At 32.7% G+C, this 14,590-nt stretch overlaps 1 protein-coding gene across 1 annotated transcript; it reads right to left on the minus strand.

Moving 5' to 3' along the window:
* Positions 1-164: 164 nt before the first annotated feature.
* On the minus strand, positions 165-9,986 carry LOC110856148 (alkaline phosphatase). The gene is made up of 9 exons (XM_022104601.2): positions 9,712-9,986; positions 9,518-9,595; positions 4,960-5,073; positions 4,710-4,825; positions 3,267-3,440; positions 2,178-2,703; positions 1,576-1,737; positions 1,054-1,271; positions 165-440 (listed from the first exon to the last, which is right to left on the minus strand). Exons 1-9 carry the CDS (start codon positions 9,899-9,901, stop codon positions 231-233), a joined length of 1,788 nt encoding a protein of 595 aa, XP_021960293.2. The 5' UTR covers positions 9,902-9,986; the 3' UTR covers positions 165-230.
* Positions 9,987-14,590: the final 4,604 nt, after the last annotated feature.

Below are 14,590 nucleotides of genomic sequence, written 5' to 3' on the forward strand. Positions count from 1 at the left end.
CGGAAATAGTGTTGAATAATAATTCGACTAATGTAATCGAGTAGCGATGCAGTAGAAGGCCTGCATCTCTGGCCAGCCACATTTTTCGTCGCATTTACATCATCCCCTTGCCGGTTTTGGCGTCGATCTTCGTTCCGTTAAAAAGAACAGCAGAAAAAAATAAGTTATAATCACAAACAAAATATGGCTTTATTTTTGTCGTTTGTTTTATTAACCTTTTAGTAAATAAATTAGTACAATTTATTAAAGAGGAGAGTTAGGATGACGATAAGACTAAAAAATCCGGACATATTTCGCTCCGCGGAACTCTTTCCGGTGCAGTAATCCGATTTGATCCCGTCACCCATGCAAGCAGCGAATCCGACCACGTGCGGAATGTAGCTCTGTTGGTGGACACCGGTCAATAAGTGGGCAAATGGACCCTTGGCAAAAATTAGGACCTGTTCAATAATTCAAAAAATCAATTACATTTTCAGTTTTTAGATTTTTTAAAATAATTCTTAAGAAAAATTCTTAAGAAAAAAATGTTCGTAATGAGTTTGTCAATTGTTTAATTTTTATAGGAAAACAAATTTTTAAAAAAATATTTAGAAAAAGTGTGAATAAGGATATTCACGTCAAAATTACAACTAATAAAAAAATATGCCTGGAAAATTCCGGACATAAATTATTCATAATTTTATCGATTTTTATTTTATTTTTGCACAACCAAATTATAAAAAAATATTTATTGTTCTAAAAAATTGACTTCGCATCAAAATTAATTCTGCGAAATTTACGATCTTGTAAAACTGTATTAAAACAAATTCTACTCTCTGTAGGAATTTTTGCCCACAATTTTTTTTTCGAAATTAAGTTTTTACATCAAAACTAAAGCTGTGAGAAATGTTTTAAAACCGCTGTTTTTTAACGTGAAAATCTTGTAAAACTTTTAATTTTATTCTAATACTATTTTAATTAGCGTGGTAAAACCAAACTAAATATTTACCACCGGTAAATCTCGGTAGTAAATTTACAATGCTAGTTAATTAATTATGAAGTTAATTAACTTACATCATCTCCACCATGCGTTTCAGACCCGTTCGGAACAGGCGCGGGTGTTTGATATCCGGGATTTTCAACATTGTCGTTCGTAATGTTACGACGTGTCCCGGTCTCATCGAGCCACGATTGCCCAGGCCCGTTACCATATCCCAGTGTGGCGTAGGGCAATCCGTCGTACGCCATTTCGTCACTGTACCGAAGGATGTCGTTTCCTCTTTCAGGATAGCCTACATATTTTAAGAAATATAGAATTAATTTCGATATTTCAGCGCAAGCGAATAATTTCAAAATTTCAGAAACAATGCATCGTTAAGAAATTACAGGAAATTTAACTATTACGAAACTTTTTTTCAAAGTAACATTTCTTTCGTCAAGAAATGTAACAAACCCGGAAGAAACGAAACAGTTATGATTCGTACTAATCCAATTGTGGTAAATTGTTTCCGGGAAATTTATAAACTTGTTCCCAACCTAATTCATTCCCGCTTAAAAAATTGAAATTCCCGCCGTAAAACAAAGCTTTTAACTTACCGGCAAAATACATGACGTGTGCGTGATCAGATGTCACGACAATCAACGTGTCGGAATCATTGGTCAGATCGTCCCCTTTTTTGATTGCTTTGTCGAACTCGACCGTCTCCCTAAGCGAGCGATGAATCATATTGTCGTGATGGGCGTGATCAATTCGGCCACCTAATTCATAATTTTGATTTTTTTTGTTAAATCCCAGTAAATTAAAATGAACCATTAATAAAAATAAATAATTTTTTTTGAACCAACTTAAAAATCATTCCTGCCTATTAAAAAAACGGCAAAACGTAACAAATTAAAAGTTTCGATCTCAAACACAATTTGTCAATTTTCATAAAAATCATTTCCAAAAACTAAATTTTGCCCCTAAAAATTTCATTATTACATATTTTCACTTTTTTTACGGAGAATATTTCACAAAAATCTTTTCTTAAAAATCAATTTTACCTGCACGAACTACCCTTTAAAGGTACAATATTACAGATTTGTTTACATTTTTTACAACAAAACTTCATCAAAATCACTTCCTACTTACAAAAATTCTCACAACTTGCCCAACAAATTGATAGAGGGCGGTACTTTTGAATCTAAAAACTCCTTACCTTCCACAAAAAGGAAAAATCCGTTCGGATTCTTGCTCAAGATTTTAATCGCCGCTTCCACCATTTCTTCCAAGGAAGGATCATTCTGCTCCGCTTGCAAGTCGTAATACGCCACGTGCGAGGGGTTAAACAAACCCAGCACGAATTCCGTATCGTCGTCCAAACTTAAAAGTTGGTCCCGCCCCCAAACGTAACTAGCTTTGCTGTCGTTTTTCGAAGCAACCCACTCCTCGATTAGATTAACGTTGTCATTCCGATAGCCAAAAACAGTTTCGAATTCTGGGTCTCGAGTCGTGGTTGGGGTGAAGTGAGACCTTCCACCGCCCAAAATGACGTTGATTTTTCTCCCGGGGTCACTCATAATGAGTTGCGTGGCGATATCCGGGCATACTTTGGGATCTTGTAAGTCTTCCTCAACTTTACCGTCATTTTCCCAGTCGCGGTCAGCAATGTGGGCGTAACAACCGGCAGGAGATGCGTGCGTTACGCGGGTAGTTGTTACGACGCCGGTAGATTTTCCCGCGGCCTGGGCAAAATAAATAAATTGGGGAAATTTTAAGGAAAGTGCCGCATATTTTTTTAAAATCAGAGTTAACGTCCTCTTTTATCCGGGTTTTGAATTTGATTTTTTTGTCTTTCAACTTTCCCTGCTTCCAAGTATTCTAACGGCGATTTTGAAACCTTTTTATCTCACTGCGTTTTGTATGAAAATTTTACAATTACATCTAAAAATCGATAATTTTTAGGTTTGCAAAGTTAGGAGATTAGAATTTTGATTTTTTTTTCAAATTTAATGAAAAAATATTTAATTTTTACCTACTATTTTGAATCTATTTTATTTTCTTATGGAAGAGAAAACTCATAATTCTACAGGATTAGCCTCTTATCTTTGCAAACATAATTATCGATTTTTTAGATACAATAAAATCTTCATTTTGTAAAAACCGCACGGCGATGGACACGTTTCAAAATTTCTATTTGAATACGGATGAAGGGAAAGTTGAGACAATCAATTTCAAAACCCTCATACAATGTTAAAAAGAACCATGCGTGGCTAAATATAGCAGAAAATTACAGAGTTTTACACACCTGTGCCCACGCCAAGGCTGAGTGGACATGGTTCGTTGAATTCGCTTGAGCTTGGCAGTTCCTTCGGAGTACGTTGGAGGTCACCCCAATCGTCCCATCGTTCGCTTTTACCCCACTCAAATATGCCGTCGCACTGCACGCGCTGTCTGCGACTTGTCCGTCAACACAGTACGTCTAAAAATAGGAGAAATTAAAAAAATTGATAAAAAACGACAATATCCAAAAAGTAACAGAATCGGAGTGACCTTTGATAAGAAATTTACCACGCAGAAACAAACTATTGCCAGTCTGGTAGGAAGTTACTTATTACCAAATCACTCTTACAAAACTGGTATTAAATTATTAATGACCATAGTACATATATGATTTTACCGGCACTGGTAATATCGCGCACTACCGTTTGTAATATTGTGATAATGAAAAATTTACCACTTAGAAATAAACTAGACAAACTAGACAAACAAACTATACTACCAATCCAGTAGAAAGTTATTACCAGATCAATACCAGTATCTACCAGATTTTAAAAATGGTATTTTACTTTTTACAAAATTTGGGTCCGAATAATCAAAAAACGAGTGGTATTTGTCATCCATACTTATTTTTATTTAGCATTGAAAGCTAACTATTATGCATGTAGCTTTTAAAAAAACTTAATTGACAACGTAATTAAATAATGCGTCAATTTTCCATAATCAAATTAATTAGTGATAATGATGCCCTTGTTTATTTTCCAATCGTATTATCTTCATGTTTTTCTGCATCACGTACACAAATCTATTTTTACATACGCTAGATAAACTAACTGATGCCAAAATGATGTAAATATTTTGTAGGTTGAGGAATTTGCAAAAACACATTGTGTAGTAATTTCTTCCCTGTGCAAAATAAGTCCCTAACAATTTTATTTACAAAATATTCAAGATTTGATACAACAAAATTTATATGCTTGACTGCAACGTTGATAAAATTAAGTGATATTTTAAAGAAATTTATTGAAAGATCCAGGTAATCTTCAAAGTTCAAAGTTTTAAATAATTAAATAAAAATACACTAGAAATTTGTTGGTAAATAAGCCTAGCGGGTTTTACCAAATCGGTCACTCATATAACTGAGGCAATTATTGACGGTAATTTTGTAAAATCCGTAAAACTTAGAAAATTTTACAAAATTTTATAAATATTTCCAAGGAAAATTAGGTTACAAATTTGTGTAAACTTCCTCAGATCAAGGGTGTCTCTTTACCTTGGTAGTTTGCCAAAGTTTGTAAACTTATTTTACAAAAGTTACGGATTTTACAAAGTTGCTAAGCCCTGTGTGAATTGCCTCATTAATTGTTTTTTGTCTGGTAATAGATATATTTTTTACAAACCAAATTTTTAATTTGACGTGATTAAGCCCAATTATTCTGATAAGCAGACCACCGATAAGGCATAAACTCACCTTGGACGCTCCCGTGAATGGAAACGAGTCCATATGCAACTCTGACTCCTCTCCGAATGAGGGCTTGTCATCGACCTTTTGACCTTTAAAAATCCGTGCCGCCGTGACCGTGGGAACTAGAAGAGGAGTGTAATATTTTTAATTTTATGTTGTAAAATTTGTCAAAATTCAAAATTTAATTGTGTTTCGGAATCTAGGATTAAGAAGATTTTGAAAAGATTTTGATTGGTTAAAATTGATATTTTTTTACCTGACATTCCATCGCCCAAATTGAATATCACATTTTTAGCAATACCCTCAATCGGTTTGGCCAGCAATTTTTTCTGTAGTCTGTCTTGAGCATCGGACTTCCAGTAGTTGACGTCTGGAAAATTTACCAATTTTTACCACAATTTACCAATTTGTAAAACATGCATTTTTGTATTTTTTGTTTGATATCTAAGAGATTGGTCCAGTTTAAACTTTGCATAAATTACTGTTCCCATTTGCAAATCGTTAGAACGCGGTAACAACGAATAATCCTGAGTAAGGATTATGGATTTTAATCCTGGATTACGGATTATTAATCCATAATCCCTAATCCGGAAATTTCCAAAATTTATTGATTCATTCAGATTAATCCGGACATGAATTAATCTAACGATTATAATTTACTCATAATCCATTATGTACATTATTTTGTTTTTAATCCATCATCCTTAATCCACTCTCAAAAACCAATAATCACCCAGCTCTGTTTATTACTATGTTATAATTGCAAAATTTTCACAATTTATATCACAACGCTAAAAGGATAGCATCCGGTAGTAACTTTAGCGCAGATAATTAAACACAAATTAATGCTAAAGTTCATAAAAATATCTGAATAACTATATAATTTTGATAAGCAAATGACATTATTTATTTTCAATTAATGGATATGTTAAGAAATTTTACTTTCCGAATTTACCTAGTTGTAGCTTCACGCCGTATCCAAATCAGTTCGAAATTCATTATGCAAAAATAATTTTCCAGGTTCCTAGTTCAATGATTTTGCGAGATAAAGATAACATTTATACATTTATGTAAAGCTAATTTTCGTCAGTACAAGATCCTTGAACTTAAAAAATTAGTTTATTACCTGATTCATTTATTTACCATTTTTACTTAATAATAAAGCTCATAAAAATATTTTGTTAATCTATCTTGAAAAACAGGTGTAAAAAAATTAGCTGTTTTTTAATTGATGGGAAGTTACTTCCTGAATTTTAGTTGTAGCTTCACGCCGTATCCAAATCAATTCAAAATTCATTGTACAAAAATAATTATGCAGATATTTTTCAAATTGATTTTCTAGGAAATTTTGTATGAACAAATGGCAAGGGAATTAGCAAATTTCTTAAAATCAATACCAAAAAATATATAGTACCAAAAATTAGCTTTTTACGTGAAAGTATGAAATGTTGTATCTGAAGCTTGGAATTGGCAATCATTTTTTAATTGACGGGAAATTTACTTCCTGAATTTAAGTTGTAGCTTCACGCCGTATCCAAATCAATTCAAAATTCATTGTGCAAAAACAATTATGCAGATTTCAGAGGTAAAAACAATTGCGAAGATTCATACATTCACACAAAATGTGAGGTGCAGCTCCATATTAATTTTATTGATTTTTTTGAATAACATGACGTGCTGGTTTTCGCAGAAATTTATTTTTAGAATAATGACAAATTAACAAACTAGTTTTTTAAGTTCAATGGTTTTATATTATCAAAAAGTTAACTTTTGGCTAAATTTCAATTTCTAGATAAATTTATGTTGCAGTGTTACGCCGTAATCGGAATCAGTGAAAATTCATTTTATTAAAATTATAAAAAAGATGTGGAACCGGTTCCTCAGGAGTTTTGAGATGGTAATATTTCATAATTTAGGATATTCCTTAATAATATTCCTTAGTTGAAACTTATTCATTTTTTGATGATACATAACTATTGATTTGGAGAAAATTTCTAACTCATTTGCAATTTTTTCAATACAAATTTCCTCAGAAATTAATTCACTAATTTTTTCCAAATCGATAGTTTTGTATTTAGTAGCAAGAATTAACTTTACATTAAAACAGAAAGAGTTGCATTTATCTCAAGACTCATGAAATTAATGGAATTTTAGAAATTTGCATGTTAAAGAGATTGAATAAAGTGAGATTAGAAATGTGTGACGCACCAACGTTTATCATTTTATAGCACCTGAAACGGACACGTTTCGAATTTTTATAGGAATATGCTAATTATGCAGTTATGCCCCTTATCTGCACTGTTTACCTTATCATAGGCAAAGTTCAGCACGTATGTATTTGTACATACATCGGCTGACAAACAAATTATTTATTCAACGTGATTCCCACATGGGCAAAAACAATGGTTTGACCGTGACATTGGTCTGGTCTGGTCCGGTCTGGCTGCAGCCGGACCAATGTCCGTGACCAGGACATGATTGGGTCACGTGATTTGTGGGACATTGAACCAAAATTGGTTCCATGTAAGTAGGTAATGCCAATTTGCATGATATGATTGCATGATTGCATATTTTTCATAACGCGGATCTTTGTAACCGACTAAAATTAAGAACGGATCTTATTTAACTGATCATAAGGTAGTACTTTTTGCGACCATAATTAATACTTTTGTTCCCGAATTCTCATCATGAAATCCAAGCTGATCATAACCGAGAAAAAATCTTGTCTCGACAGAAACGCAAGCTTGGTTGACTAGCAAAAGCTTCCAATGGTTGGCTAAGAATTGATAAAATTTGGGAAGTTTTTAAAAAATTTAAATTTTAAAGCACGATCTTAACGTGTATTATTATTTCTAGGAAAATCGCATACTTATGAACAATGAAATACTTTATTATGAGTAAATGTTTCTGTAAAAAAATACACTTTTAATGGTCGGGAGTAGTAGTAAATTATGATCAGTTAAACATTCCCCATTACACTGAGAATAAAATGTTAGCAAATTGCTACTGGGCGGTGTCTATATATAACCTCACCGGTTTGGTAGCGATTTTCTACGGAATTGTAGTAAATTTGCTACCACATTTTGACTAACCGTAACAGCGGGGTAAGGAAATGCTACAAGATGATAGCAAATTTACTACAATTTTGTAGCAAATCGCTACGGAACCGGTGAGGTCATATATAGACACCGCCCAGTAGCAATTTGCTTACATTTTATTTAGAGTGTACGTAATACGACGACTACCGTAGAAAAATAATGATGAAGAAATAGGTTACACTTGAAATAAGGGAAGGCTGAGGTGAAATGACTCATCGGTTTGCATATGTATTTCATTTAATTTTCGAGGTGATTTTAATTTCGGGTCGAATTTGAGGAATTTATTAGACAATTTAGAATTTTACAATTTTATGATGACACATTTCTAGGATTTTTTACTTGATTTTATTCTGAAAAATGGCTACTTTTAAATTAACCATCTACATCAGGCAATAATTTAAAGATTTCGGATATTAAAATCTGAACTAGATATTCATTCGTTTGACAACTCATATTCTCAAAACATGAGTTGTAAAATAAAAATTCTGTCAGGGATTGCACGCCATTTCGACGAATTTAGAGATTTTATTTTTTGATTAACATTAATAATTTCAGATGTTTAGATGTTTATTTCAGATGTGCTGCGGATATGGTTTGCGTATTGGGAAAAAATCGTTACCGCGTGTAGTAAATATTTGAAACTAAACTTATCACGAAACCCTGGATTTGTTCCGGTTAGAAATTGATTAAAATGTGGAAACAATTTAGAATTATTTTTGTTTGAGAAAGATTTGCAATAAAAATTTCCTCAAAACTCAAATTTCACACCTTCCGGTTAGAGGTTGAATCTTTACCAACATGGTAATGATTACATGCGGTGATCATTTTATGCCAAGTTATTTTAAGCGTATGTATACCCTTCGTTCGTAGATGTTTTTTTTGTAAAATTGGGTACCATAAATAGATTTACAATCTTTTGCAGTTTACAAGATCACGAAGAACGGCGTGATTTGTTACTGAATTTAATACCAAGAGAGCTGTATTATGCTTTCTGGATATGAATAACGTCAATAAAGTTATATAAGGTGTACAAATAAAAAATTTGTTATCACAAATTATGACATTCGGCCGATCTATTCAATGACATTCGGCCGATCTATTCAATGACATTCGGCCGATCTATTCAATGACATTCGGCCGATCTATTCAATGACATTCGGCCGATCTATTCAATGACATTCGGCCGATCTATTCAATGACATTCGGCCGATCTATTCAATGACATTCGGCCGATCTATTCAATGACATTCGGCCGATCTATTCAATGACATTCGGCCGATCTATTCAATGACATTCGGCCGATCTATTCAATGACATTCGGCCGATCTATTCAATGACATTCGGCCGATCTATTCAATGACATTCGGCCGATCTATTCAGAACTGTTAATTTTGCATGTTTTTTAGGGAACAAATTTGTGTTCAACTCAATTTCGTCATGCTTCAATTATTTTTTTTCGAATTTCAGAAATCTGAGCAAACTTGCAAAAATTTGCATGCTAATTTTCCTTTGGAAATGTGTGTAAAATTTTGTAAAAGTATGTAAGTTTACGGATTTTACGGACTTTGCAAATTGACTTTATCATCCAACTTTCGAGTGTTATATAATAGAATATGTACACATTTTCAAGGTTATGAAAAGATGGAAACATTTTAGATTTTTTTTAGAAATGTTTTTTTTTGGATTAATTAATTTTTTTGGATTAAATTATTTTACCTTCAATCGGCAGTGGGTCTTGCTTCGTCTCCCTAAATTTGCTGTAATCGTGTCTGGGATGCATCAATTTTTCTCTCTCTGAAATTTCCAATTAAAAATTATTAAACTTTAATTAATTAAAAATTATAATTGGTCATTAATTAATTAGCAATTAAGTAGCAATTAATGATTAATTATTTCATAACTTTACGAACCTTCTTCCGAAACTCGTCCCTCCAGCCGATGACTTTCCCCTAGGGATGCCAGAATTGCAAAAAATATGCAAAATTGCCAAATGCTAATTGATCTCTGCATTTTGATAAGTATTAAATCCATGAAAAATGAGACAATGGTGCTAATTATAACGCTCCCTGATCCAGACTGGTATCGAATTATGTAAACCATCGAATTCGATATCGTAATAAAGATAAGCGTTCGAAGTAATCAGTGGCATTTAAATTCGCAAACAAATTCGCGAACTTCATCATTGAAAACAATAATGATTATCAGGGGCGAGATCATCTTCAAGTTTTATTGATGAGCGTGTATATATTACTCAATAATGGGATGGTTTCGATGTGCATAATTAATTTAGCGAAGGGGACCGTGCAGAAAGGATGTGTGCGAATTTTTCTCGAATTTTTGCCAACTTTTATGCATTTAAGGGTTCGGTGTGAAATTGTCTCGGGTAACTTTCGGTCACCTATTGGCTTGGTTTTACCCTTACTTTGGTATAAATTTTGACTCAACTTTAGGAAAAAAAATTAATTTTGTGCACAAAGAATTTTACATATTTACAAAATTTAGGAAACTTTTAGGAAAAAAGTTAAGAAAAACTTAATGGCGTGCAACCTTGCAATTCATCGAGTTTATGCAAACATAATACCTGTACAACTTTTAATAAGGCAATTTACGCAGACCTTAGTAACATTGTAAAATCCGTAAATTCTGTAAACTTACAAACTTTTACAAATATTTATAAGAAAAATTAGCTTCAAAATTAGTGTAAACTTACTCTAGTTACAAATTAAACTTTTTATTTTGAAAAGTATGCTAAATTATTTTACAAATTATTCCGAATTTACAAAGTTACCAAGGACTGCGTAAATTGCCTGAGTATAAAATTAATGACGAAATTTATAAAATAGATATCAGCATTTCCACACTCTACCAACCTCGCGAAATATCTGGATTAATTTTTGCAAGGCATTGTCATTTTTTTCGCAGAACAATGTTCCTGACTAAAGTAATGCATGTGTGCTGAACGTCCTCGTTATAAAATACGTCCAAGACCTCAATTAGGTGACAAAAGTCTGTCAGACTTTTAGCAAGTCGATATCTACACTGTTAAAAATCAGGTATAGTCAGGCAGGTATTGATTCCTCTGTATTAAAGTTGTTACCGTTTGGTATTAAAATTACACCGGTCCGGAAAAAATTTGATATGGTAAAACTTTAATATCAAGTTATTACTACACAGTATTACTTATCAATGCCACTTTGGTAGAGTCATACATGAATACGGCTTGGTATTATTTTAATACTGGATTTCTAAGAGTGCACATTATTCAAAACTGCGTTTATATCGAGTGAATTATTAAATGTTACCTAAAAATTGGTGACATTCTTTACGCACGTACCCCAAATTATAAATTTGTTGGGCAAGTACATAAAGTTGCAAAAATCGGTGGTGTGGTGATGATAATTGAAATAATAATTCTGATGAAATATGTCCCATCAAAAAAAGTTTGACGGTATTTATGAATGGATTAACAAATTTAATTGATTGATAAATTGCAAATTAAAGCATGCAGATAAATTGCACACTTAGAAATTTTTAAATAATTTGAACCCACAGGTTTGCGGATTGGGTTACCAGTAAATAATGCGGTTTGGCAACATTGTAAACTTCGTATATTCTTTGTCCTTTCACAAAATTTTACAAACATTCCTGACAAAAATCCAAAATTTTTTGTAAACTTGTTCAGATTAAGGGCTTCTGTTAATTTTGTAAAAATTTGTAAATTAATTTGAAATAAGGAAGTTACGGATTTTACAAGTTTTTCCTACTTACTAGTATAAAATTGGTTGATTATATTTTGTTACAAAAAAAACTAAATTTATGTAAATATTTCGCATGCTATTAGTGAGAAATTTCAATTAATTAATTTTGACTACTTAACTAATTTTAGTGAGAATGAAATTTTCCATCTAGAAAAATTTAAGAAACATTGATAACATTTAAAAATTTATACAACGGTGTGGAAAAATAACAAATTCTAAATCAACTATTAATTTTTTGTTTGAAATTTTGAATATTAAAGCAAAATTATTCCAAGAAGTATCCAGGGTCGACGTATCACTTTCATTTGAAAAATAAAATCCAGAAAGACTAACGTACCAGCTAACTAATTAATTGTGTAACATAATTAACTAATTAATCATGTTATCAAAGAGGGAATTCACCCAGTCCTTGGGAACGATTCCCGGAAATTTGGGTATGGAAATTTGGGTATGAGGAAATATGGGTATCGGAAGTTTCGGTCTGCAGAAATTTTGGTCTCGGAAATATGGGTAGCGGTATATTTGGGTATGCAGAATTTTAGGTATGGGAAATTTGGGTATGACAAAAAATACTTTTCAACAATTGATCTTCGGAAAATGTAGTGGCCCTTAAAAGGACCGATTATTTACAAATTAATTACATGAGCTACAGTATTTAACAAAATTGTAGATGCAAGTTGCATCATGCAACGACATATTTTTTATTTCGATATGATCCCAAAATTTCTAAAATTCCGAACTTCGGGAACAAATGTCAAAAGTATCTACGGACAATTTCCGCGTCGTAGATTTTTAGCGTGACGGACAGGTCGAAGGTCAGCATTTTTTTAAAGGCAATCAAAATGAAAGGCCAAAAATAAAACTCCATGGATAATTTTTTTTCGACTTCCCAATATTTTTTATTGGACGCGGCAAGGCGTCACGAAAAAAATGAGCTATCGTACGACCGTGTACGATTTGTTTTGACGCCCACAGGAATTTTTCGCCCAGGACAGTTTGAGGTCTAACATCGTGACCGTGGCGAAATTCAAACAATTAATATGCAAAGGCATGTATTCAATGTCAATATGGTTTTGACTTGGTATCTGCATTAGCTACCGCACAACCAACGGTCCTTTTAAGGGCCACCACATTTTCCGAAGATCAATTGTTGAAAAGTATTTTTTGTCATACCCAAATTTCCCATACCTAAAATTCTGCATACCCAAATATACCGCTACCCATATTTCCGAGACCAAAATTTCTGCAGACCGAAACTTCCGATACCCATATTTCCTTATACCCAAATTTCCATACCCAAATTTCTGAGACCCAAATTTCCATACCCAAATTTCCGTACACCCTTGGGAACTTTGCAAAGTCCGTAAATTCTATAAAATAATTTTACACACTTTTACAAAATAAAAAGACGCCCTTGATTTGAGAAAGTTTATAAAGATTTGTAAGCTAATTTTCCTTCGAAAAATTTGTGTAATTCTTCAAAAGTTTCCAAGTTTATGGATTTTGCAAAGTTACCAAGCCCTGAAATTTAATTGTCTCAATGTGTCAAACATTTAAAAAATGAGCAAACTCCATTTTTCAGTGTGTCTCAATTAGTTCGCCTGCACTATCAGGACACGTTTATGACATGTTTATGTCATAAAACAATTGAACCTGTTGAAATTCGCACCTGGTTACAATCTCCGAATTACTTTTTCCCTTGTCTGGTCTTGCATTACCAGATATTTGATTGACAAGTGACACGATTTGTAGCAACCAGTAGCCTCATTGCGTCACTTATTGGGGAATTTTATTAATAATTATATATTTACAACGATTAATTAGTAATTAATAATTAATTGTGATCATTAATTACGTTCAAAACGAATGTATTTAACAATCGATTCTTGATTTCCTTAAAAAATTCCCGTCTTTTTAATCACATATTTCCAATGAAAAAAAAACGTTTTGAAATTTCGCCATTAGTAATTTTACATAAAAACTGCATTTCTGCATAATTTATTTTACAAATTAAATTTTCAGTGCAATTTTAAGACACAATTTTTGCGAAAATCTTTCGAATCGCTATTAATTTTACTGGGTTACAAATATCCGCGTTATTAATGTGCGAAATAATTATGCAATATGACATTATATTGAATCGATTTTGGTTCAATGGCCCACTAATCACGTAACCCAACCAGCCAGACCAATGCCACAGTCAAACCTTTGTTTCCATCCATGTGGGAATCAGGCTAGTTATGTAAGTTTGCTTGTACAAGTACGTGCCTAAATTTGACAATGATAAGTAATTGATAAGGTAAACTGTGCAGATAAGCTGAATTACATAAATTTGTAGGCTGGGCACATTCTTACCAAACGTTCAGACTAGAACTTTCTACTCTATGAAATCGAACTAGAATGTTAATTAATCTTTTTAATTAAAAACTCGTACCAAATTTTTAAATTTTTTTGTATGTATTACGATACGATATGAAAATGCCTTTTTTCACAAGCTATGCGGCAAAACCGCTGAAAATTTCTATTTTTTCATACCAAATATGAGTTATGGATTTTAATTTTAGAAATCGCGCCATATCTTAAAAACCAAGGCTTATTTCGAAAAAGTCAATCAGTCGAGGGCACTAGCCGGGACCTTCCCCAATACGATCCCGTTTAGTTTAGGTTACCAAAATGTATCGTCTAGGCTGTAGCTCAGTGGAGAAATTGGTAGCCGAAATTGCAAAATTTTTCGGAAATTTGAACTTACCGCCTGTACCTAGCATTATTTCGAAAAAATTTTCGAGTAAATATTATAGATAATGCGGTTATGAACATATTTGCTATTACATACAACTTTGTGTTATGCACCCAATTCATTCAGCGAAACATTTATGATTTCGAAACCGAAAAATCGGTTTTTATTGAATTTCTTGAAAATGGTTCAAGATACCATGAATTAGAAAAAAGTCATTTTAAAACTTTTCGAGAGGCATCTAATGCACTTTACGGCATCTCTTTACGCCCAACCGTTTTTTTGTACGAGCCCCCG

Source organism: Folsomia candida, unplaced genomic scaffold (genome assembly GCF_002217175.1).
Source record: "Folsomia candida strain VU population unplaced genomic scaffold, ASM221717v1 Fcan01_Sc015, whole genome shotgun sequence".
Taxonomy (NCBI): Eukaryota; Metazoa; Arthropoda; class Collembola; order Entomobryomorpha; family Isotomidae; genus Folsomia; species Folsomia candida.

Excerpts from the sequence above, each read along its gene's own strand:
- LOC110856148 (XM_022104601.2), bottom strand. The coding sequence starts at position 9,901 with ATGGTTTACATAATTCGATACCAGTCTGGATCAGGGAGCGTTATAATT. Across the intron at positions 1,272-1,575 it reads ACACGTCATGTATTTTGCCG|GCTATCCTGAAAGAGGAAAC; the intron begins GTAAGTTAAAAG and ends TAAAATATGTAG. Across the intron at positions 441-1,053 it reads AAACGCATGGTGGAGATGAT|GTCCTAATTTTTGCCAAGGG; the intron begins GTAAGTTAATTA and ends ATTATTGAACAG.